This window comes from Antechinus flavipes, chromosome 6, assembly GCF_016432865.1.
Source record: "Antechinus flavipes isolate AdamAnt ecotype Samford, QLD, Australia chromosome 6, AdamAnt_v2, whole genome shotgun sequence".
Lineage (NCBI taxonomy): Eukaryota > Metazoa > Chordata > Mammalia > Dasyuromorphia > Dasyuridae > Antechinus > Antechinus flavipes.
The window spans coordinates 68,759,061-68,784,975 of record NC_067403.1 but is presented as its reverse complement, the minus strand read 5'-3'; the positions used below and the strand labels follow the sequence as shown (position 1 = coordinate 68,784,975).

At 34.6% G+C, this 25,915-nt stretch overlaps 1 protein-coding gene across 3 annotated transcripts in view; it reads left to right on the top strand.

Moving 5' to 3' along the window:
- INPP4B (inositol polyphosphate-4-phosphatase type II B) overlaps positions 1 to 25,915 on the top strand; it is a 931,109-nt gene that overhangs the window by 827,259 nt on the left and 77,935 nt on the right. For all 3 annotated transcript variants that reach the window (XM_051965729.1, XM_051965726.1, XM_051965728.1), the window contains 2 exons: positions 19,381 to 19,493; positions 25,067 to 25,221. In XM_051965729.1, coding sequence (XP_051821689.1) covers positions 19,381 to 19,493; positions 25,067 to 25,221 — 268 coding nt within the window. The remainder of the gene's footprint in view (positions 1 to 19,380; positions 19,494 to 25,066; positions 25,222 to 25,915) is intronic.

Below are 25,915 nucleotides of genomic sequence, written 5' to 3'. Positions count from 1 at the left end.
TTTCTTCTACATCTAGGATTATGATACATTTTAATTGTGTAACTTTGGAGACAAATCTTTTCATCTATAAAATGAGTTGGGGGCAAAAGGAGGGCGAGACTAAATAACTCTTAAAATTTCTCCTGGCTAAAATCTTATAACTTGTGAAATATATGAATCCATGAAAAGAAGAAAAAAAAAGTCACTTTATCTTGATATTCAGCTTTTTTCTTACCATCACATGGCAACTGACACTGTAAGCAGTTCAGCAGCAGTAAGCCAAATATTGATTTGGAATTCACTCAGATACAGTAGAAAGTCCTTGTATGTGAAAATGTACCCAGGGAGAAGAAATTAAGCTTTTATAAAGTACAGAAATCATATATTGTTTTAGAATAGAAGCTGGAGTTAAAATCTGTTTATCATCATAAAGTACTGTCTTTTGTTTAGCTTGAACTTTTTTTTCCCCATGAGAAGAAGTTTTTACAGTCAACAAAAACATATTGACCTGCTATAGTTTTAAGAAGCACCTCTTATGATTAAGAAACACAATGTGCTGTGTACATGATTTGAGAAGTTTTAGTTTCTAATTTCACCTCTAATACATTCTGTGTGATCATATGGGGGTTTCTTTATGAACAAGTCCCTCAGCCTTTTTCATCCTCAATTTCTTCATATATTTAATAGGCATAGTAATGGGTGCCACTTTGAGGGTTATCATGAGTGTCAAATGAGATGATAAATAGAAAGCATTTCAAACATTAAATAATTGCAAAATCAGGTATTATTCAAGTTACTTTATCAAATATAAGGCAAACTGTGATCCACAAATAAGAGCTACAAAAAGTATTTTGTCATTGTTAAGAGGAAATTTATTCAGAACAAGGGGAATCAACAAAATCTTTCTGGAAGGGGAATCTCGTTTAGTACTCAGAACACCAGAATAACATATGTAATAATTCCCATTTATATACTGCTTCAAAGTTTCCAAAGCACTTAGCTCTTGACAAACCCAATAAGGTGGTTAGTGAGACAATTATAATCCTCATTTTCCATTTAACCCTCCACTAACATTCTGGGACTCATAAAAATGAGATTTATTATTAGATGTTGATTCCAAAGGGTTGAAATTTCTTTCAATTTATAAGATAACATTTGGAGTTTACTCCAGGAAATTTCCAAATAGATTCATGTCTGTAGTTCCACAAATATGAGTGAAAAGGTCTCTAGCTGCCATGCAAGCACTTAAGTTAACAAATATATATTTGGTAAAGGACATTCTTCATTTCACACTGCAGAAAAATCAAAGATGCAAAGATCTTACAGAAGCTCATGAATAGATACAGAAAATCTATAAATAATCTATTGACTTCCGTCAAAAGGAAATTAATTCTAGGGTAACAATGGATGTAATACTGCCATTCTGTCTATACTGTCTCCTACAGGGCCTTAGATAATCTTTCCCAGGTTTATACTTCTACCCTATGGTTTATGCTCTCCTCGGAAGTCAAACAATTTAAGGCTGCTAAACTGGCAACTACACTCCCAAAAGAATTTCACTCTTCAAATAAAATAAGAAATAGGCCTGTTGGCTTACTTTTACAGGCGTTTTCAAAGCGGGTAACTACCCTTTCCATCTTCTCAGCAATAGAATAGAGGTAGTTCCAAGATGCAGAAGGGTAATGGGAATGTTTTCTTAGCATAGATGAAATTATATATTTGTTGGAAAAGGATAATCGCGAGCCATAGGAGAGAGAAATAATTGAAGTCTAAAGAGAAGAAATAATGAATTAAACAAAGATTTATGATGAGAAGTGAGGGTAAGGAAATGAATAGAGAGGAAGATGAATGGAATCAGAACACAAACACAGGAGGTTAGAATTGATAAGTAGGAAGAAAACCTCTTCTTCTGAGATATAAGGAAGAACAAAAATATAGATAGAAACAAAGAAATTTTAAAGTGTGGAGTAGAAAGGAATTTAGCAAGCTTATATAGTGATTTTGATATTCTCTGTAAATTAAGAAGTACGACATCTGCTGAGAGTAAGGGGAGCATATTTGGGACTGGGAACTTGCAAGTAGAAAAATCTTCAGAACTCTTTAAAGAGAGTTGAATATTGAATACAATTTTTTTAATATTTTATTTTATTTAATAATAACTTTATATTGACAGAATCCATGCCAGGGTAATTTTTTTTTTTACAACATTATCCCTTGCACTCGTTTCTGTTCCAATTTTTCCCCTCCCTCCCTCCACCCCCTTCCCTAGATGGCAAGCAGTCCTATATATGTTAGATATGTTGCAGTATATCCCAGATACAGTATATGTTTGCAGAACCGAACAGTTCTCTTGTTGCACAGGGAGAATTGGATTCAGAAGGTAAAAATAACCCGGGAAGAAAAACAGAAATGCAAATAGTTCACATTCGTTTCCCAGTGTTCTTTCTTTGGGTGTAGCTGCTTCTGTCCATCATTTATCAATTGAAACTCAGGTCTCTTTGTCAAAGAAATCCACTTCCATCAGAATACATCCTCATACAATATCGTTGTCAAAGTGTATAATGATCTCCTGGTTCTGCTCATTTCACTTAGCATCAGTTCATGTAAGTCTCTCCAAGCCTCTCTGTATTCATCCTGCTGGTCATTTCTTACAGAACAATAATTGAATACAAAATTTTTTCCAGTGAAATGCTTAGCACAAAGTATGGAACATAGACTCTTTAAAAAAGTTGATTGATTGAGGCAATGTTTTTCAGTGGCAAAACACTGAATTCAAAATATGATCATATGAATTTTGACTGCTGGTTTCTCCACTTGCTACTGGAATTAACTTGGGCAACAAACTCAGTCATCAAACATTTATTACCCTCTTTTAGGTGAAAGTCACCATGCAAAGTGCTGGGAATAAAAAGCCTCAAATCAAACAATACCCAATTTTGAGGAGGTTTATGTTGTGTTCAAAGAGAAAAACTGTACAAAAACAAGCATATGCAAAATAAATTTGAAGGGAAAAGGGAAGAAAAACTGGAGAGATTGAGAAAGGCCTGACATAAAAAAATGTTGCTTAAGCATAGTTCTGAAGAAAATAAGAGATTCTAAAAGATAGAGATGAGATATAGTGACAGAAGATGGAGTGTCATGACAGGAAACAGAAAGAAGGTCAGGTTGACTGGACATTAGAATGCAGCAAAAAGAATAATGTATAATAAAATTAGAAAGCCAAAAGGAGTGCTTATATTGGATCCTAAAGGCATTAGGGAGCTATTGGACTTTATTGAGTCGAGGAATGATATGACCAAACCTGCACTTTTGGAAAATCAATTTGGCATTTGGGTGAAGGATGGATAGGAGATGAAAGAGACTTGAAGCAGGGAGACCAATTAGGAGCCTTTTGCAATAGTCCGGGCAAGGAGTGATGGAAGCCTGAATTATGTCGGTAGACACATCAGTAGGAAAAAAGGGACAGATTTGAGTGATATTAAAGAGAGAGAAATGACAAGATTTGATAACTGTTTTTATATATGAGATAAGGGAGAGTGAGGTGTCAGGGATAATGCTGAGGTTGTGAATCTAGGTGATTGGAAAGATAATAGTGCCCTTGAGAAAGAAAAGAGAAAAGTTTGGAAGGTGGGATGCATTTGGGGGACAATGAAGCTACTGGTCCAGATGACTTCGAGGGCCTTTTGAACTGTTATTGATGTTTCTTTGACAAAAAAATGGCATAAAGTAGTTCAATAGTCTGAATCTGAGGTGACTTCCTTTCGGAATTTCTTCCAGCACTTACTGAATCCCAAAACACAACTTTCTTTTAGAGCAGCTATGCCTGCATATCCATACACTCAGATGACTTAGAATGCTTTGCATTTAGATTTTAATTATAATTGGCTATTTGCCCTCAACACTTAATATTAATTTTTAATAGCAAAAAGAAATTTACCATGTGGGAAATCTTTGACTACTTCTTTGTCTCCAAGTCTAAATTAAAGAATGAAAATGGATGGAACAATGTTCATTTTCTCATCAGTTTAAATATTCTTCCCCCTCCTTTGGTTGCCATGGTGAGGAGGGGATGGGACTTCATATTTTAACTTCACTGAGAGTTTTTGCTGTTTACATTATTTATGATATCCACACTTAGAGGTATTCTCAGATTTCACTTTCAACTTTGTTTCTACGCAAATCGGTTCTTCAGAGACTTTTAACACATCTGAGTGTATACTTTGAAGGTGTAGATGATGATTATTAACAGGTGTGCAATGTTCAGATGACGAGACTGAAGCTATTTTATGAGCAATTTTGGAATAAACATTTCAATGAAGATTGTCACATCTCCTGAAAACAAAGAGAGCTCTCTGATTTGAACTCAACTCCTTCAGAATTTATAGCATATCTGGGGGTCTAATATAGCGATGGACATTAGGAAGTATAGACAAGGTGGATGGAAGAGCCTCTCCCCTCAAGGTGCTCAAATTTTTAAAAGAAATAATGACAAAGTGGCAGGTGAGAAGGGTCTACAAAGATATAAGATTTTTTTTTATGTAAGAATAGATTTCAGGATTTAAAACTATAGGAAGATCAGTTAGGTAAGCTTCTCACTGTTGAGCTGAGGAAATTAAACTGGAACAATGGTACTGCATTGAATCAAGATGACCAGATAGCTAAAAAATAACATTTGTGATGTGAACATAGGTCCTCTGATGCTCAATTTAATAACCTTTGTACCATAACATAAAGATGTACATTTAAAAGAAAGATGTGCTTCTAAGTAGCTCTTAATTTGTCATTTATTCACAGAATCTTCACTTTCATTCATTTTCTTTATTTTTGCACCAGCCATTTCCAAACTTTTCCCTTAGCCACTGAGCCTTTTCTTGTTAGAGAAAAAGAAAGAAGGGAGGGAGAAAGGGAGGGAGGAAGGAAGGAAAGCAAAGGTAAGGGGGGAAAAAAGGAAAAAGGAAAGGAAGGAAAGAAGGAGGAAGGGAAGGGAAGGAGCAGTGGACACAGTAAAATTAAAACTGACCCATTGAAGTAGGTTGTAACATTTTAGGCAACATTTTATAAGAATGAATGAATAGTATATATTATGTTCCTATTATGTGCCAAACATTATGCTACATGAGAAAAAACAGGCTTCGCCTGGTTTCACAGAGATCACATTCTTACTGGGGAATATAACAAGAAATTCATCTGCAGAGTGAATGAAAAGGCTTACAGTTCTAAAAGTATGGCAGAGAGGTGGACCATAACGTCTCATCTCTTTTCTGAAAATAAGAATTTGATCATTATAATCATACAGCATTCAGGCATATTTTTATCCTTTTTGTAATATTGTTATAGTCACTATGCATTTCTTTTTTCCTGTTCAGCTTATTTCATTCTACATCAATTCATACAATTATTTTCATGTTTCTTTGGGTTGCTCAATTCCATTAATGCAACCCTCTTTGTTTCTCAATTGTTTTTGCCCAACCATAAGTAATGGCTATACCTCCAATTATATGTCTTTAAAGGGATATTTTGTAATACTATTTACATAATTCTAAAGTGCATCTTGACAGATTGACTTCTAGTATTTTATTCATTTTGAAGATATTTTAAATCAGATTTCTCTTTTATTTCCTCTTTGTTTTTACCATTGTTACACTGAAGTGATGATCTAAAAAAAGAATTAGGTTATATTCAGCCACTTTAGTGAAATAATTATTTCATTTAGTTTCTTTGATAATTCTCTGAGATTTCTAAATAAATCATCATGCCATCTGCAAATAGGGCTCGTTTTGTCTCTTTTCTGATTGTTATACCTTTCATATATTTCTTTCATTGTTTTTACTACCATTTCTATAACTGTTAAATAGTGGGCCAAATTGGCATAGTCTTGTTTTACTCATATTTATTGTGAATGCTTCTCATGGTTCTCTGTTGTATCTAGTGCCATAACTTATACATATCTACATATTTTATATTAAAATTACCTTTATATGCATATTTTGAGGAATTTAGCACAAATTAATGTTATACTAAAATAAACTTTTCTGAATCTCTCATAGTTGTTTTTTTCTCATTGTTTTTGGTTTTAATGTGAATACTATGCTAAAAAAAATTTCTTCTGATGTTGTTATCCTTGCTTCCATGGTTTAAATCTAATTTTGTCACAGTGAACATTTTATTTTGGATATGTCAGTATCCAAATATTTTATGGTATAGTTTTATTTAAAATTTTTGTCTTAATATGCATTAGTGATATTGGCATATAATTCTCCTCTTCTGCTTTATTTTTCCTGATTTAACTATTATGGGTCTTTTGACACATAAAAAGAGTGTTATTTCATTATTTTAATCATTATTTTTATCAGTTATTGAGGGCAATTTGTTTACCACAGATACTAATTTTAAATGTCTAATTTAATTCACCCTATAAACTATTTAGTTGGTTCCCTAATCCCAAATTTGGATGGTTCATTTTTACTTTGTGAGATGATTTAAGATTTCAGTTTCTGTATACTTTATATTTTTATAGAAAATAATTTCCATCAAAAATGTATTTCTAGCTAATGTAAGTTCTGATAACTTGTAAATTAGCTCCATTATGAATTTACCTTGTTCATCTTTTATTTGGACAATTTATGTTTTTTTCTTTTTAAAAAGTTAGCCAAAGGTGTATTCATTTTTGTTAGTCTTCCCCCCAATATTTACTTCTTATCTTTATTGTATTTATTTTATAGTTTATCTACTTCTGCTCTATTTATCAAGTTTTTTCTACTTTTATTCAATGATTCTCTATTTTTTTGAAAAAATATTCTTAAGGCCATTAATTTTACTTTATTTTCTTAGTGAATACTTGAAAAATTAAAAATTTTCCTCTAAAGATTACATTAACATCAACAAAAACATTTTGGTATTTTTTCTCATTGTTATCCTTTTCTTTCACATAACTATCTGGATGTCATTTAGGGCTATATATTTTGCTTTTGATTCCTTTATTAAATAGTTGAGCAAGAATAAGAGGTATGAGAATCTTAAGAGACTTACCTTCTTTCTTGGAATTGTTGACATCATAGAATCATGCAGAAGTACAACACAAGTACCATCTTAGAACACAAAGATATCAAATGTAATATAACTATATCAGTTTTCCCTAATCCTTAACTTTCTCCTTTCCCCTTTTTTGGGAATTATCTTCCTCTTTAAACTTCTCTGTGTCACTTTTTTTAATCCTTTGAGAAATGATTATTTTGTGTTAAGGAATATAAAGGAGAAACTTGTGCACTTCATGCTAAAAAAGATATAGGATCTATAATAGAAAAAAAACTGTCTTAGTGAAATAATTGTAATGAGTCTAAATGTCCAGATAAAAGGAACTATTAGTCTTGTCATATATTGCGCTGATCAAACCACATCTATATTAATGTGTTTAGTTCTGGATATCACAATTTTGAGAGGACATTGATGACCAGATATCCCCCAACATATTCTAATGTGGTTTTTTAAATGGCTTTATGTTTTAAATTTATAATGTGTTATACTCCTTCTGTTTTGCAGAATGGATTTTATATTATTACTTGAATTGTTTTAAATTCATTAGTTAGATGAATAAAAATAATGTCCTTTGTGATTAAGGAGTCAATAACATTTAAAAAAATAAAATTTTGTGAGTGTACATCCATTTTAATATAATACAATATAATATACCTTGCACAATAATGGCTTAAGTGAACATAAAGGAGGGTAATCAGGATGCTGAGATGTTGAGAGACTATTCCACTTGAAAATCAGTTGAAAAAACAAGAAAGTTTTTAAATACTTTATTACAAGGAAGGAATAGAGGGGGGCAATAGGTTAGAGGGCAGTGATAGATAAACCCCCAAAAGAGTAGTAGTAAACTTTTCTTAAGTGTACAGAAGAAAACAAAGAAATGCAATGAGAAAATGGATCATATTTGTTACCGCTTTAAATTACATATTATGTAAATAGATATGTATGTATATGTCTCTGTGTGTGTATATATGTATGTGTATATATATATATGTATATATATATATATATATATATATAGAGAGAGAGAGAGAGAGAGAGAGAGAGGAGAGAGAGAGAGAGAGACAGACACACAAAGAGAGGGAGAGGGAGAGGAAGAAAAAGAGGGACAGGGAGAAGAAAAAGGAAAGGGAAGAAGGAAGGGAGGGAAGGAGGGAGAGGGAGATTTAAGTTGGATATAAGCTAGAAATTGCTAATAATTTGAATAGTGCCAACATGAGTTAGGATGGTCTTAGGAGACTGAAGCCTCACTTAATAGTTTCAAGCAAGGGCTACATGACCATTTATTCCCATATATGAGGTATGCATAGTTAAATTCAGGTTGGAACAGATGGCCCTGAAGTCTATTCCAGTATTGCAATCCTATGATTCTGTGTATGATTCTCTTTTCAGAAACCAGGTTTATACTATCAAAAGAAATCTGGACATCATTAAATAATACATTCATGGCTCTTAAAATAATACAAAATTACAAAAGAATTCATCCATTATAATTCTACCGTCTTTCCTTACCACCAAGTCCTGTGGCCTGTATTTATAATAACTGAGTCAGAGGAGATTTCTTTTTATGTATTTTTAAAATTACCTTTCAAGTTTTTGCCATGGGTGATCAGAACTATAAAATTCATTTGATAAAAAAGATGAAAGTCTGTGGATCAAAGATATCATTCAACTATGATCAGTCTGAGAGTTTTGATATTTGTTTTCTTATATTGCTTTTTAAATTTGCAGTTTGGAAATAATTCTTCAGGAAACAGTTTCAATGGGGTTTTGTTTATTTTTTCAAGTTTTTAATGCATCCCAAAGAATTAGATTTTCCAATTTTAAACCATCTCTATCAGCTTTCATTTAATTTGCATTTGTTTGCTTGCTAATGAATGTTATTATGTTAAGTTTTACACAGAATTAAAGGAGAGATTTAATGTTGGAAAATACAGTGTTCATATGATTTCAGAGCTGGAAGGCACCTTACATATGATCTAGTTAGTCAGTAAGCATTTAGTAAATGCATATTATGTGCCAGGCATTGTACTAAGCACTGGGGATAAAAAAAAAAAATGAAAAAAAAATCTTTGTCCTCAAGGAGTTTATAATCTAGAGAAGAAAAGACACAAAGAGGAAACTGAAAACAGAGTGGGAGAAAATATCCAAAGTAGGATGATGGAGAAGCTAAGAGTAGACACTCGCGAAGAGATTTATCACCTACATACTTAAATGAAGGTATGGAAAGAAACTCATTTCACAACTGAGTAGTCCAAAGTTCAGAAAAGTGGATACTTTCCCAAGGTAGATCCAATGAAAAAACCAAGATTAATTTTAAGTTGTCATCAAATGTTTATTAGACAGCTACTTTACATTATTGCTCTGTCCATAGAGGACAAATGTATTTCAGTTAACATTTGGTATCTGTGCTTATGGAGCTTACAGTCTAGGAAGACAATAAGAAACAAATATGTATGTGTGTACAATCTCAAAAAATATATGTTAACAGAATAAAAGAGCTATGTGAGTTCTGAAGTAAAAGGAGATCAGTAAAGGTAACTTTGAGTTAGATGTTTACATATATATATATATATAAATTCAGCAAAAAAAAGGAAGGACAAAAACAGAGACAGACAAAGAAGAGGACAGAAATGCTCCACATTTATAATATATAATTTACATATTATGTATAATATGTAAGTTATATATAAGTAATAACTATATATATTATATGAGTTATAATAACATTATCTCTTTAGTTTACATAGTGTTTTTAAGATTTTCCAGAGAATTTTACATATGTATCTCATTTGAGCATTACAACAATCCTGTGAGGTAGGTGCTACTATCTCAATTTATAAATCTTCAATTTACAGGTAAGGAAAGAAAGGCTGAGAAAGCCTGGTGATAATCAGATCTTATTGAATCCAAGTCCAGTGCTCTATCTACTTTTTCACTAAGCTATCTCAATATAGAGAGAGGTTAAAAGAGGGGATTGAGTTAAAGCTAAAAAGGCAGGGATTACTTAAATTGAAGGGGATTTCAAGAACCAGGCAAAGTTTACTCAGAAGCAACTGAAGATGATTGAGACTAGAACTGTCATGAGCAGAGTTAAAACGAAGAAAGATAAATTTGATTGAAGAATAGACAAGAAAATAAAAAATGATGAGAAAGGAAAATATGTTGGGAAATTGGTGCATTATACTATTCAGTGTTAATGGAAATCTATTTCAGTATATAACCATGAGAAGAAAAAGAAGGCTTAGTTATATTAGGTGTATTCCCTCTGTAGTTGACCATAGACTGAGAGAGTTGGATAGTATATTAGATGGTAGATTTAGAAACTGGAGAGATCTTGATAGGCTGAAATACTTGGGCTTAACCTAATAAAAGTGACCTTTTAGAAGATAATCAGTCAATGAGAGAGAATTTATTTCCATGTTTCTAGGTCCTATGGTAGATTATAGGAGATATAAATATAGAAGTGAAACAGGCTCTGTTCTGTAGGAGCTCACATTGAAATAGGTATATATAAAACAATGGGAAGTCTTCAGCAAAGAGACTTTTAGTTTAGGCAGTCACGGGAATAGTGAGTAGGACCCTTGAGCCATAGATTGCCATACCTATTCCAGTAACTGCAGGCAAGGGGTTGGGTCTGGATCATTAGGTTAGGAATCTCCCAGATAATTCAACTCCCTCTACCAATACAGATCAAAATATGCTCTTCAAACCATTTTTTTTAGAAAGTTGCCTAGAACACTGAGAGTTTAAATGATTTGCCAAGGACCCCACATTCCCAGAAGCAAAACTTGGATCCAGTTTTTCCTAGATCCAGAGTTGGTCTACTGTCCATGATACCATGTTGCCTGGTAGCTTGTAGTAATTATGTGTTTGTGTGTGTGTGTGTGTGTGTGTGTGTGTGTGTGTGTGTGTGTGTGTGTGTGTATAATATAAAAGTGTACATATATATGTACACTTTTATATATATAAGTTATATATACTTATATGCATATATTACATCATTAAAATATAATATATTTATATATGTATGTGTGTATATATATATATATATATTATTACTCCCGATGTAAGATCTAGAATAGGGCAGGAGTAAAGAAAGAAGGAACTTTGGCGTTATAGCCCAAAAGGTCACTATTCCTGATGGAAAAAAGAGACTAACAATAGGACATATGCCTAGGTCTCCATGCTGGGCAGGCCCTAGTGTTCTGGTGGGGGACTAGATAGAATAAATATAAAATCCTGCACCCGGATTCAAAAAAGCAACTTCACAAATACAAGACTGAGGAGATGAAACTCAAAAGCAATTTGAAAAATAATGGAGTGTTCTTGTGGCCTACAAGCTTGATATATGCCATTATAACCCCCCTAAAAAAAGCAGAAGGAACTTTAGGAGGTACCAAGAGAAACAATGTCCACATTGAGGAATAGTGATAATGCTTCTTTCTTCTGCCTTGGTAAGAATTCCTCTGGAATATTTTCAAATACATCGCACCCGGAGAAAGCTTAATAGGATGGTCACAAGGCTTAAAACTATTTCATGTGGGGATAATTTGGAGACACTTAGAATGTTTATCCTGGAGAAGAGAAGACTTGGGTTGGACATGATATCAGTTGCAAGATATTTGAAGGATTCCCTTATAGAAGAAGAATCAGGTAAATTCTGCTTGCTCTGTGAAGGCAGAACTAATGGACAAGTGAGGTAGTGGGTTCTCCTTCACTGGGGGTTTTTATAGGGGTTAATTATTTCTTGCTTATTCTGACTAGATGGTGAAAAAGTGGCATTGTTTAACATAGACAATTTCTCTTCAAAGACCTTGGCAGTAAGAAGAAGAAGAGATAGTATCTGAATGTGGTAGAAAGATAGGGTTGCTGGGGTTTAATTTTTGTTTTTGTGTTTGTTTTAGAATTGGGAAGTCCTGACTTTATTTCCAGAAAGATGAGAAGAAACCAATGGAAAAGGAAAAACTGAATTTCTTGATTTGTGATGGAGGGGGGGATTACTCAGAAGAAGTTTCTGAAAGCAATGGAAAGGATGATAGTGGCAATAGTGAAAGGGAATTCATGTTAATCACGAATAAGGCGATCTCTTTTTTTTCTGTAAGAAGTGAAAAAAGAAAATAGGCGGTGTTTAAAAGTTTTGAGCAATTAAGGAGAGTAGATGAGGTGAGTTCAGGCTGTATGGCCTCAGTGAGGGAGAGGAAGTGGTCATTTGTTCTTACATGTGGATGTGAGATGGATGGTGGGGAATGTGAAGAGAAATGAATATGAGCAGAACTGTCACTGTGGGGGATGGAAACAGAGTCATTGAATAGACTAGACAGATTGTCAAACAGCACCAAGGGCTCTGCTGGGGTTGTGCACCATAAATTTGTATGGCAGGAAATCAGCTCACTTTCATGGCTTTCTCTGACAAAGCTCAGCAGCCCAAGGCCATGAGCAAGGAAACCACATAGATTTTCTGAGTCCCAGTCAGTCCTCATTCCTCTATCTCACAAGGATTTTAACTATGGGAATAGGAATATTGTGTCTTTCCTCTGCAGTGATTAGGCTTCCGTTGTCATGTCCAGTTGTCACTTTTAAGCTCTTTCCTAATAATTTTAAATCTGTCTTAGCAATACACTCTGTCTTTTCTGCCCTCTAAGACTGTAAATTGGAAATTTAAAGATTATCTGGTCCAATCTGTAAATGACCAAAAATGTCATCTATAGAAGGGCTTTTTCAGCTTTTTCCACTCAAGACTTCTTTTTGCTCAAGAAATTTTTATGCATCCCCAGATTTTTAAGTATGTAAAAGTATATAGGTAAAAGAAAATCAAACATTTTCTGATAACATGTCATAATTTTGCGACCTCACATTCAGTTATGTGACTCCATATGGGATTGTAACCCACAGTTTAAGAAGCTTTGATCTACAGCCCCACAAAGTGAAGACTTTTCATGAGGAATCCATTGTGCCCTTTTAGAATAGATCTAATCACATGGAGGTTTTTTTTTCCTTGTATAAATAAATCCTAAAGTTGCTACATTATAATTTCGTATTTTGGTATTCTCTAGTCCTCTTTCACTATCCCTATTCTCTCATCACATTTCCCTTAGGAAGAGATCTAATCACATGGAGGTTTTTTTTTCCTTGCATAAATCCTAAAGTTGCTACATTATAATTTCATTTTTTGGTATTTTCTCTAGTCCTCTTTCACTATCCCTGTCACTCTATTCTCTAGCTACCAGGGCAGAATACAACAGAATGATTAGCTACCACCTTCTGGATATTGTATTGTTATTATTTCAGTCATGGTTGTCTCTGAGTAAAGATACTGGAAGAGTTTGCCATTTCCTTCTCCTGGTCATTTTACAGATGAGGAAACTGAGACAAATAGGATATTAAGTGATTTCCCCAGGGTCACACAAATACTGAGTGTCTGATGCTGGATTAGAACTCTAAGACCAGCAATGCAGCAAAATTTATGGTTTCCTTTTTTGGGGGACTATGGTTCACAGAACATAGACCTACATGCTTGCATACATACACACACATACACACACACACACACACATTTGACCTTTATGATCAGTAGAAAGTTGCACTTTAAAAAGCACTGCTCAGGTTTAACAGTTTAAATTATGATCAAGATACAATATAATTGCTCTGTTTCAAATTTAATAAATCTAATGAGAAGAAATTCACAACTTTGGATTTTAGCTCTATACCTAGTGAACATTATAATATGGTGACAAAATCATAAAAAGTCTCCATCTTTAAAAATATTTTAAATATCTTCTCATTCTGTGAAGTCTGGGGTTGTCAAATATTATTCAAATAGAAATTCTTCTTGGAGCTATAGATTTTATCCAAGAAATCTGTAGTCAACATAGCATAAAGGAAAGACAGTGTTAGAAAGTAAGAGTTAGCTGGGCTTCTCTGTTAAATCAAAGAAAAGAAGCTAAGAAGGAGTTCTGCATATGTGTGTGTGTGTGTGTGTGTGTGTGTGTGTGTGTGTGTGTGTACATGCATGTTTGCTGGACGTAATCTGGATAAAATCCTGATCCACCTTAGGGAAACTGGGCTTCCTGACCCAGATGAAGCCAAGTTCTGACCCTGCAGCTGTTTCTGGGAGAAGCCCACTCTCCCCATGATTGTTTTTTGTTGATGTAGAACTCAATATTGCAGCATGCTCTGTCAAGAGTTTTATTAATTGTTTTCCACCACAGTTCTGTGAAGCCAGTCAGGGTTATAAAGCTCATTTTACAGATGAGGAAGCAGGTATTGAGGGGTTAAATAATTTATCCAAGGTCACACATCAAGCCAGGCAGAGCTGGCATGAGAAACTATTACCTCTGAATCCTCACTCATTGCTTCCTTGAACTCCCTCTGAAAAATGAAGCTATCCTAAGAAACATATTTATCCTGTTCCAACTTATTCTTCAGGGGAATTAGAAGTGGAAAGGCATTATAAGTGGTCTATTGGGTTGTATGGACTTGTTAAATCCTATAGGTTTTGTTAGTTCTATGGATGTTTTTATTCATTCAACAGATATTTATTAAATGTCAACTCTAGGCAGAACACTTTGCTAAGGGTTGGGGCTTCAAATACAAAAAACTGTGGCTCTCCATAGACTTAAACTCCAGTGAGAGATAGAAGATAAAAACAGAAAATCAAATAAGAAGTATTTTCTTTTTTTACTCTCATTTTAATTATTAACTTGACAAACATCAGCAGAAATAAATGTTCCCCTATACAAAGAACAGAAAAGGAGAATAGTATACGAACCTGCGAATCTTTCCAGTGTACAACGTAGATGGTTGGATGGATAGATATGAATATGCATCTATATCTATTTGTGTGTGTGTGTGTGTGTGTGTGTGTGTGTATATATATATATATATTTAAGTTTACATCTCAATCTACATCTATCTGTAACTCTTAACATAATAGTTCTAACATTGCTCTGTTTTTTGTACACTATTCCAATTTTTAAGTCTAGCCCTTTTCTCTTTGTTGTTTTAAATTATTCATTGACACTCCTTTCTTTGCTTCTTTGTTTCAAATATCACTATTACTTCTCTATCTGCCCCCATAAAAATAAATGTCCTCCTTATATAAAAGAAGTTATTTTTGTTTAAAATTCCCCTAAAATCATTATTTATTTATTTTAGTATTCATTTTTTTTTTTACTTTTGAGTTACAAATTCTCTTCCTTTCTCTAGCTCCCTATCCACCCATTGAAAAGACAAGTAATATGATATCAATAATGCATGAGAAGCCATATAAAAATTTTTATATGATCCATGTTGTAATAATAACAATTAAAAAATAAAAATGAAGAAATTTAAAAAACTGTGCTTCCCTCTGTACTCAGAGTTTTTCAATTCTCTCTTTAGAGGTAGAGAACATTTTTCATCAAGGGTCCCTGAGATTATTGTCTTTATCACAGTAGCTAAGTCTTTTACCATTGATCATCATTGCAATTGCCGTTACTATTATATACATGATGCTTTAAAGAGACAGAGAAAGCAAGTGCAGGGTCAGAGATTTCAAGCTAGAACAGACCTTAGATGATGTCTAATCTGAAACTCTTACATTATGGATAAAGAGGCTCTTTACCCAGATAAGTAACCCTTATGTCTCACCCAAAGTCATATAGATAAGTAAAAGAAGCAAAGATCTGACCCCTTCCTGCTCAAGCCTCTGACTCCAAATCTGGTACTCTCTTCAACACAACATGCTGCAAATTAAAGTGCCTGAGCTATACCAGGCTGTGGAATGTCACATAGAAAGGATAGGAAGGCCCATTGGTATGTGTTATGTGTGTAGATCAAGATTTGTCAAAAAATCTTCAAGCAGAGTTAGATCTATGGTATAAGGGAATGAGTGTGTGCCAGGCTCAGTTAACAACATCTGAGTTCAAATCTTGTCTCAAGGATTTAATATTTGTATGATGTTGGATAAGTCACTGTCTTAGTTTCATTTTTCTCATCTATTAAATTAGAATATTAGATTAGATAAGATTACAATAGCATTTAGAGATTGCAAAGATTAGGGTATTGTCATTTAAGCTGTCTCAGTCTCAGTTTTCTCACATATAAAATGAGGCAGATGTATCCCAGAGTGTTTTTGAAGATCAAATAAGATAATATATATGATGTGGTTTCTAAATCTTAAAATGTTCTGTGAAAGTCATTATAGTGATCGGCATCTTATCCTTCTAATAGACCATAAGTTCCACAATTAGAAGGGTTTGTGTTTTATAAAAAAGGCAGGGGAATGGTACAATGTATAGAGTATCAGTCCTGGAGTCAGAAATATCTGAGTTTGAATCCAACCTCAGAAAGCTACGTGACCCAATAAGTCACTTAACCATGTTTACCTCAATTTCCTCATCTATAAAATGACTTAGAGAAGAATATGGCAAACTACTCCAATATTTCTGCCAAGAAAACCCTAAGTGGGACCAGGAAGAGTAAGACATGACTGAAAAATGACTGAGCAACAACACGTCTTATAAAAATTTTGCCTCACTTCCAGCACCTAGGAGAGCGCTCAGTCCTCAGTAGATTCATAAGTAATATGAGGTTACAACCTCACAGGTGTCCTATGTAGTAGGTCATGCAAGTATTATATCATTTTTGTATATGAGGAAGTTGAGTGTCCCAGAGGTTCTGGGTTGCCTGAGATCAGTCATATAATCGTGACAGAGATGCTTTAAACCCACTTTTCTTCAGACTCTTGAATTTAGGACTCTTTTTAATGCATCATCTTGTCCCTTGGTAAATGTTTGCTGAAAAAATATATGAAAGAAAGCTCATGTTTACGTAGTACTTTATGAAATACCTTCCTCACTAGAATGTAGTGACTGAGGTAAAGTGGTAGAGTACTTATTTTATAAATAAGGAAACTGTGATGTAACAGATGTAAAGTTACTTTTTTGGCAAATGGTAGAGGGCACATTTGACTTTGGACTTTGGGGGTCCATACTATTTCATAGAATCATAGATTTAGAGCTTGACAGGACCTAAGATATCATCTTGTTGATCTCCCTCATTCTACCCAGTTGAGTAAATGAGATTCAGAAAAGTCTTTTCCCCCTTTCTCTTTTTTTTTTTTCTCAACTCAGGTCATCTTATTTTTTTTTTATTTAATAATAACTTTATATTGACAGAATCCATGCCAGGGTAATTTTTTTACAACATTATCCCTTGTACTCTCTTCTGTTCCGATTTTTCCCCTCCCTTCCTCCACCCCCTCCCCTAGATGGCAAGCAGTCCTATATATGTTAGATATGTTGCAGTATATCCTAGATACAATATATGTTTGCAGAACCGAACAGTGCTCTTGTTGCACAGGGAGAATTGGATTCAGAAAGTAAAAATAACCCGGGAAGAAAAACAAAAATGCAAATAGTTCACATTTGTTTCCCAGTGTTCTTTCTTTGAGTGTAGCTGCTTCTGTCCATCATTGATCAATTGAAACTGAGTTAGATCTCTTTGTCAAAAAGATCCACTTCCATCAGAATACATCCTCAAACTGTATCGTTGTTGAGGTATATAATGATCTCCTGGTTCTGCTCATTTCACTTAGCATCAGTTCTATGTAAGTCTCGCCAGTCCTCTCTGTATTCATCCCGCTGGTCATTTCTTACAGAACAATAATATTCCATAACATTCATATACCACAATTTACCCAGCCATTCTCCAATTGATGGGCATCCATCCCCCTTTCTCTTTTTATCCTTCCTTGTGCTCCTTCTCTTCCTCTACTGACACCTTCCTTCCTTCCCCTCTCCTTCTCCCTCCCTTTTATCTCTCTGCTTCTTGATACCAATCTTCCTCTCTTCTTTCTTTCTCTGTCCCCCTCCCTTTCCTCCCTCTCTGTTTCTCTTTCCCTCCCTTTTCTCCCTCCTTTCCTTCCCTCCCTCTCTTCCCATTTCCTTCTCACTCTTCCTCTCTTCTCTCTCCTCTTCCTCTCCACTCTCTTTCTGCTGCCCCTTTTTTTCTCCCCCCACTTCTCTTCCTCTTTTTTTCTCCTTTCCCTCTGCTTCCTTCCCTTCTTCCCAAAAGGAATTGTATGAGTTTTAGAACATAGAATCATAGATAAAAAGCCTGACGGAAGCTCAGAAATCATCTAGTCACCCAGGACACAGGAAGGACTTGTTCAAGCTCATGGGGCCAGTTGGCATCACAGTCCAAATTTGGGTCTGGCTCTTCTGACACCAGAGCTACAACTTCCTTTTCCACTTCCAAAAAAAATGTGGCATTGTGAACCTCAAACAGCTTCTTTTTGTCACAGAAAATTAAAAACTACAAACTTTTTCATTATTTGTATTTCTGTGATTCATAATCTTTGTCACTAAACAAATAACCAAGAAAAACTTCTTAGTGCAAAAACATGCTAATAATTAAACTGACTTATTTTGGAAAATCAATAAGGTTTATTTCTTCTAGAGATCTGGAAATTCAAGAAGTCAGCACATTTAGTCACAATGATGTTTTCTGGAAAAACCTTTAATTGTAATAAGGTATTCTTCTTGTTTACCAGAAAGAGCACTGCTCTAGCTCTCAGGAACCTAGGTTCTTATCCTAATCCTACCACATAATTAGCTGTATGACTATAATTTAATAATTATAACAAGAATACTAGTCTTATTATAAGTAGTGTTTTACAAATATGATCTTCTTTGATTCTGAAAAAGAATATGGGAAATAGGTGTTATTATTATTATTACCACCACTTTACAGATGAGAAGACAGAAACAGACAGGCATTAAATGACGTACAACTACAAAATATCTGAGGCTGGATGTGAACTCATCTCCCTAGTACTAGATTCAGCAATGTCCCCAAAATGCCAAAATACTTACCATTTTGAGCCTCAGCTTGCTTGATCATCTGTACAAGGAGGGAATTGGTGCAGGATGACCCCTTTTCCTCTTTGAATGTTCTAACATTCAGATTAGCTTTTGTTTAATCAGGATAAATGGAAATCTGAGGTAAAGATATAATTTCATAATGACCAATTCATAATGAAAGAATATCAGATTTGAAGTCAGAAAACTAGGATATTACTTCTAGATCTGTCACCTAATAGCTGTAAAACAAAGGCCAATTTCCTCTTTGACCTTAATTTACTTATTTATAAAATGACAGACTTAGAGACTTTGTTGAGTATTGGTATTTCATCTGGACCCTATTAAGTAGAATAACATGAGGACTTTGCAGCAGAGTAAAGGCAAGAAATTTGAATAGTGAATAAATAAAAGAATTTCTCTGGGTTGGATATCTGTGAAGCACAAATAAAAGTTGAGAAGGTGAAAGCAGAAGAGTACCAAGAGTCTTTATAAACACCATTTATTTTCTCCTTTTTTTTTTTAGGTCTATCCCATTTTCAAGAACAAAATGATCTAAAAGGATTACTAGAAAATCTCTACCAAAATGTCCAGGCCAAAAAGAGAAAGAATGTAGAAATTGTGTGGCTGGCTGCAACGGTAAGTTCTTTATATCAGACTTATTCCCTTCTTACTAGAGAATCCAGGGCGCTGAAGGAAAACTGACCAACTCTAGATTGCTTAGGGCTCTACACTACTCTGTAGAGTGGTCACCAAACCTCCTTTCCTTCTCTGTTATTCTGACTCTTTTTCATCAGTGATATCCCCTATCCTCCCATCATCAATAAATCAATCAATAAATAACCAAAAATAAAAATAAAAATCCTGGGAAATAGAAAATAAAAAGATTGAAAAATGGAAGGAGTGAAAAAAATAGTAAGTAAATTGTGATTGTCACTCATTAGCTTTTCTCTTGCAAACTGAATGTAGTTGGTACTTTGGACAAAATTTCAATGTTGTTGAGAACCCTGAGATTAAATATAGCCATGATGCTATACTAGTATTGCCATATCTATCATGCGAACACAGATAATGGAAAACTAACAATAAGATAAGAGTAACCAGGTGAAACTATGGATAGAGTATCCTAGTGTCACTTACTAGTTATATGATTCTGGGCAAGTTACTTAACCATTTTGCCTCAGTTTCTTCATTTGTAAGGAAGTGGCAAACTACTCCAGTATCTTTGCCAAGAAAACCCCAGATGGAGTCATGAAGAGTTAGACATGACTGAACAACAACTGAACAACTATTGACTATAATTTGGTTTCTACTCAAAATGGCTTTCAAAGCCCTCACATAGACTGCCAGCAAAACCTATCACCATTTTGTCTCTTTAATGAGCTCCTGTGTCTATTAATACAGATATTGGCAGAGAAATTTCTGCTGGGGCATAGATTTCATGACTAGGAGCTTCTTTGAGTGGGTTTCTTTACCTTATAGTGGACCCTTGAGGGGGGAAAAAAGAACCTTTTAATTTCTCAGGTCAGTTTTATCCTTGATTTAGATTCATACCAGACTGGATCCTGGCAGGGATTAGGGTCAAAAATCATCTAGGTAACCCAAAGAGCAGTTTTCTTGTGGTCAATTGGCAATCATCCAGAGAATGTTCTGAAACAAAGCATATAACTCTGTCATTTATCAGTTAACATGTGAGGTCATTCTCGAGACTCATCAGGGACCTGTTTCATGCTAAGAAGGGAGGAAAGGAAGAAGGGAGGGAGGGAGGGAGGGAGGGACAAAGGAAAGGAAGGAGGAAAAAGGGAAGGAAAGGAGAGAGGGAGGAAAGAAAGAAGGAAGGGGGAGGGAGGGAGAGAAAGAGGAAGAAAAAAAGGAAAGGAAGGAGGAAGGAATGGAAGAAGGGAAAATGAAAACAAAAACATTTCTTGGATGTTCAAAGCATTATGCTAAGAACTGGGCATACAAAGAAAGAAGTATGACAGCCCCTATTGTCAAGGAGCTCACATTATAATTGGGAGAGACCCTGTGGATCATAATGATGACTATTGTTTTCATAACTACTTCACAATTTTGCAATTGCAACTCAGAACTAAGTTTCATAAATCTTGGAACACACTTGATCCCATACTGCACTACTAACTTACATATGAAAACCCAAGCTTCTTTTTCTATTGTCAGAGCTTTGATTTTACCCAGTATTGCTTCTCTCCTCTAGGAAAAGGGCATCGATAATTCAGCAAGAGGCTATATAAAATAATTTACACAGAGGAGGGCAGAGTCTAGTAGATTGACATTCTTGTCATGTCTTCCTTGGATCCTAAGAAAGAACATCAAAAGAAACATTCTTTTCAAGGTCTTATTGCAAGTGTCTCTGTTGAACACCTTATTATATTAGATTAAGGTTTCTTGAGTATTTTTTTCTGAGAAATAATTGCCTTTTTCTAGCTTCAAAAATCATCTCAAATTCTTGATAATTCTCACAATATCTGAAGAAGGTAGATGATAACTGTTTTTACTACTTGGCTAACATCAACATCACAATGATGTTTATTATCATTATTTTACTAATGCTATTAATATTAATAATAATCCAGGCTCTTAAGATGTTTTAATTTGTGTCAGGGAAGCTTGGTAGTGTAATGGATGAATTGCAAAACTTGGAGTTGGGAAGATTCCTTTTCCTGAGTTCAAATTAGGTCTCAGATATTTAGTAGTTGTGTGACCCTAAAAGAGTCACCCAACCCTATTTCTGCCAGTTTCTTCAGACTGTAAAATGAGCTGAGAAAGGAAATTGCAAATAACTCCAGTATCTTTAGCAAGAAAACCCCAAACAAGATCCCAAAGAGACACAAATGTAATAACTGAACAACCGAGTGGAACAGAAATGAATGAACTGCTATATAATATTTGTCACTCTGCTGTCCCCATGAAATTGCCCCAAGGCCCAAAGGGAACTGGTACTATCCTAAGGAGCTGGGGAGGAGGGTTGCTAACCTTGCTGGAGACTGCAGGGGTCTGGCAGTTTACCTGGTTCTGAGGCAGGTTCCTAGTGCCTGACATGCGTTGAAGTCAATGGGGTGGGTTTTTTTTTTTTTTCTGCTTCCCTGAAATACATGTCAAGTTCTCAGAGCTGGAATCTGCCTGTTCCCTGGGTTATTATGAGACATGTGAAAGCTCCTAGTGTTAGTATTTACCTGCTCCAAAGCAATAGGGATCAGGATCTCTCACTGATCTGTATTAGTGGGGCTCACTGCTGGCTTGCTGGGATGCTTCCTGTCCTGGACTGAACGTGTCGCTTCCCACTTGGACTAAATCATAAAGGTCTTGCTATTTTTCCTCCAGAGATGCAGTGAATAACACTAGTGTCTAGATCAAAAGTTTTGTGCTTTCCCTTACAACATATAAATGTGGTGGTTAGCTATTCTTGTGAATGACTTTTACTTTCCCCTTTCCAGATTCTGGATATGCTGAATTGTTCAATTTAAGGACAGCACTTGTGGGCTTCAGGGCCTTAATTCTGCTAGGATAGGTTGGAAAGGAAGTAATCCACAGATCTGTCATGAAAATTTCTGCAAAATTCTTGGCTTCTTTTCTTGTTCTTTCTCTGACTTACCTATTCGTTGTCTGCCCAATAAAATGCTGTTGCCTCTGAAATTTCATTTTTCAACTAAAAAAATCCATATCTGAAGTATGTAATTCTCAGTAATTCTCCTGATTGAACTTGAAAAAAAAATGTGGAATTTTAAAGAAGTCTGATGCTTACAAACAGTGTTGGTTTAAGGGAATTGGTGAGATTAACAGACCCATTGGCATAAAAATAAAAACTGGCCCCTCTTTAGGAGTACATTGTAGTATTTTTATCCCCACCGTGCTCAACTCCATTAGCCTAAATTTTCAAAAAATAATCTCACTGTCAAGATAACTATATTCAGAAATACTATTTTTTTTCACTTCGATTCTTTTGAAAATTCAAGTTCCATAAAAGAAATATGTGATCCTAAAAATCAGCTACCCAGTGATTTCTATCTTCTCAGCCTTTGAGCCATGAAAGTTTTGCCAGAGAACCATCTTATTCAGTAAGTCAATATGAGGAATTCTTGTTGTAGACTGTATAGGATTTCATTTCCATCCCCACCAAGAAAGAAAAGAAAGTTCTTATTGCAAATAAGCTCATTGTTCAGTCTTTTCAGTCATGTCTGACTCATTGTGACCCCATTTGGGATTTTCTTGGCACAGTACTGAAATAGTTTTCTATTTCCTTCTCCAGGTCATATTGCAAATGAGGAAATTGAGGCAGGATGAAGTGATTGATCCAGGGTCACCCAGCTAGTCAGTGTCTAAGGCCAGATATTCATACCACCATATTATTAATCCATCAATTCAACAACTTGGTACTTAAAGTTATAAAAAAATGAATTCAAGTCCTGCTTCAGATATGTGCTATCATGTGAACATGAACAAGTCAGGTAGCTCAATGGTAGCCCAAGCAGCTTTCTAAGACCATGAGTAGTTGGTACTCATTGGTGGATGAAGTTTCTACAGTACAAACCTCTTATCAGTAAAATGATAAGTCTGGGTATACATATACAACTCTGTATGTATGAATAAACAGGATACTGTTCTAGGTATTGGGAGTGCAAAGATTGAAATTCAAGAATAAATGCCCTCGAGGAACTTAACGCTACTAAAAATATACATGAAGAAGTAAATGTAAAATATATGCAAACTGAATTAAATTCAAAGTAGTTTGAGGATTAAGCAGGGAAATAACAACTTTAAAAAGAGTGTTTATCCATAAACTCTTTGAGATGGGAAAGATCCTGAGAAGAAACTCTCTCAACTAATGCCTTCTGTCCTTTGGTCTAGCACTTAAGAGTCTTAGAAATTTGCCTAGAGCTCTGAGAGAAAAGTCTTCTGTATCAACTGGTATGAGACCTATTTTGTATCATTTTGTCAGGAAGATTGCAAAATGCTTTTTAAATGTGATCAATAAAAAGTACGTCAAAATACTTTGATTTTATAAGGGTCAACAGATTGTCCACTCTGAGGACAAATTGTATTAAATTTTTGTCCTTTGCCCATCAATTGGAGAATGGCTCAATAAACTGTGGTATGTGTTTATGATGGATTATTATTGTTCTGTAGGAAATGATGACCAAGATGAACTCTGGGAAAAAAAAACACCTGGAAAGTCCTTGATGTACTCAAACAAAATGAAATGTATTGTATACAAAGTAATAGCTATGTTCTTGGATGACCAGCTGTGAATGACTTTGCTATTCTCAGTAGTACAATCATCCATGACTATTCTACAGAAATTATGAAAAACCCTATCTATATGCAGAGAAGGAACTGATTGCATCTGAATGTAGATCGAAAGATTTTCTCTTTTTTATTTTCATTAGGGTGGGAGATCCATGTTTTTTTTTCCCTACAACTTGACTTTTATAGAAATGTTTTACATACATAGTTGGTTTCTTAATTGTGGGTGGAGATAAGGGAAAGAACCTAGAACTCAAAAATTTTAAAAACAAATGTAAAATTTTTGTTTTGTTTTGAATGTAACTGGAGAAATATTAAATATTAAAGAAAAAAATTAACTTCAAAAAATTTTGTCCTTATAGCCCCAACATCTAAAACAGAGCATGGCAACAGAAGGATTACAACAATAAGCTCTATCATCTACTTCATATTAACCCTAATTTTTAAACTCAACATTTTGTTTACACTAGAAGTTTAGCACCTTAAATATGTTTTAAACAATCTTTTTACCACTGGGAGAAAAACACATTTGACTTGTTCTACTAACTTTATGTTAGAGTTTTAATTTAAGAAATAGTTACATTTAGGAATCTATTCAAAATATAACGGAAGTAAATTGGACTCATAGTTTGTATCTAAAAAGTAGTAGGTTTCTACAATCTGAAATCATCTTTTTTATACTGTTATGCAAATGTTTCTTTTATTCCATAAATTAACAATTCTTTAAAAATTTTTTAAAAAGAGTTCTAGGATTTTATAGATTAAGAGCTAAAAGAGAATCTTAACCTCTTATTCTTCATATGAAAAAACTGAGCCCACACAGGGAAAATGATTTGCCAAATTACAAAAAGTCAACGCTTCTTCCCTTTGGACCATGCTGCTTTATTTCTGTAGCACTGTTATTGCAAAACAGCCTCCCAACCCACCAAAATACATTTTTGATGTTGCAGATTTGCCGCAAACTCCATGGGATTCGAGTTACCTGTTGTAAGAGTGCCAAAGACAGGACGTCTATGTCAGTTACCCTCGAGCAGTGTGCCATTTTGAGAGATGAACATCAGTTGCACAAGGACTTTTTCATCCGGGCGCTGGATTGTATGAGAAGGTACCATACAGCTGTTTTCTGCCTCTTCCTTCTCCACCCCTCCCTCAGCTATTCCTGCCTTCATTATTTCAAATGCATGCCATACTCTGTGATCAAACACTTAGTGATACTAAGAGGATTTTGATTACTTGCCATTTGTGACATGAAAGACAAAAGAAATTCATTTCTTCTGTAATATGCCTTTAGTCTATAAAGGAAGACTCGACTTCATTTGGGGGGGTTGCTTAGGGGTATAAAGAGGGAGGAAGGGATCATTCTCATTTTTAATAATAGTCAGGGAATATATATTTCACCTTGATTAATTAAAACATAAGTTGAAAGGTATGTGTGCAGAGAATGTTAGAGCTGGAAGGAACCTCAGAGATGAGGTCCAGTGCCATCATTTATCAAATGTGTCCTTATTTGAAAAGTATTTGTATTAGAAAAAATATAGAGAGTCTTAGAATGTTAGTGTGGAATGGAAAGCTTAAGATCAAATAGTTATATCTCCTCATAGATAGATGAGGAAGTTGAGTTCCAGTAAGAGACTAGCCCAAAGTGACACAATTAGCATCAAAGCTTGATCCCCTTGTCCACTAATTTTTCTTGAGTATCTTCAATAACAGCTCCACAAAGCTTAAATAAAGCATAGGCTTCCAGAAATATGATCAATAACATACTTTTTCTGTAGTTCCTGCATTCACCCTGGTAACCT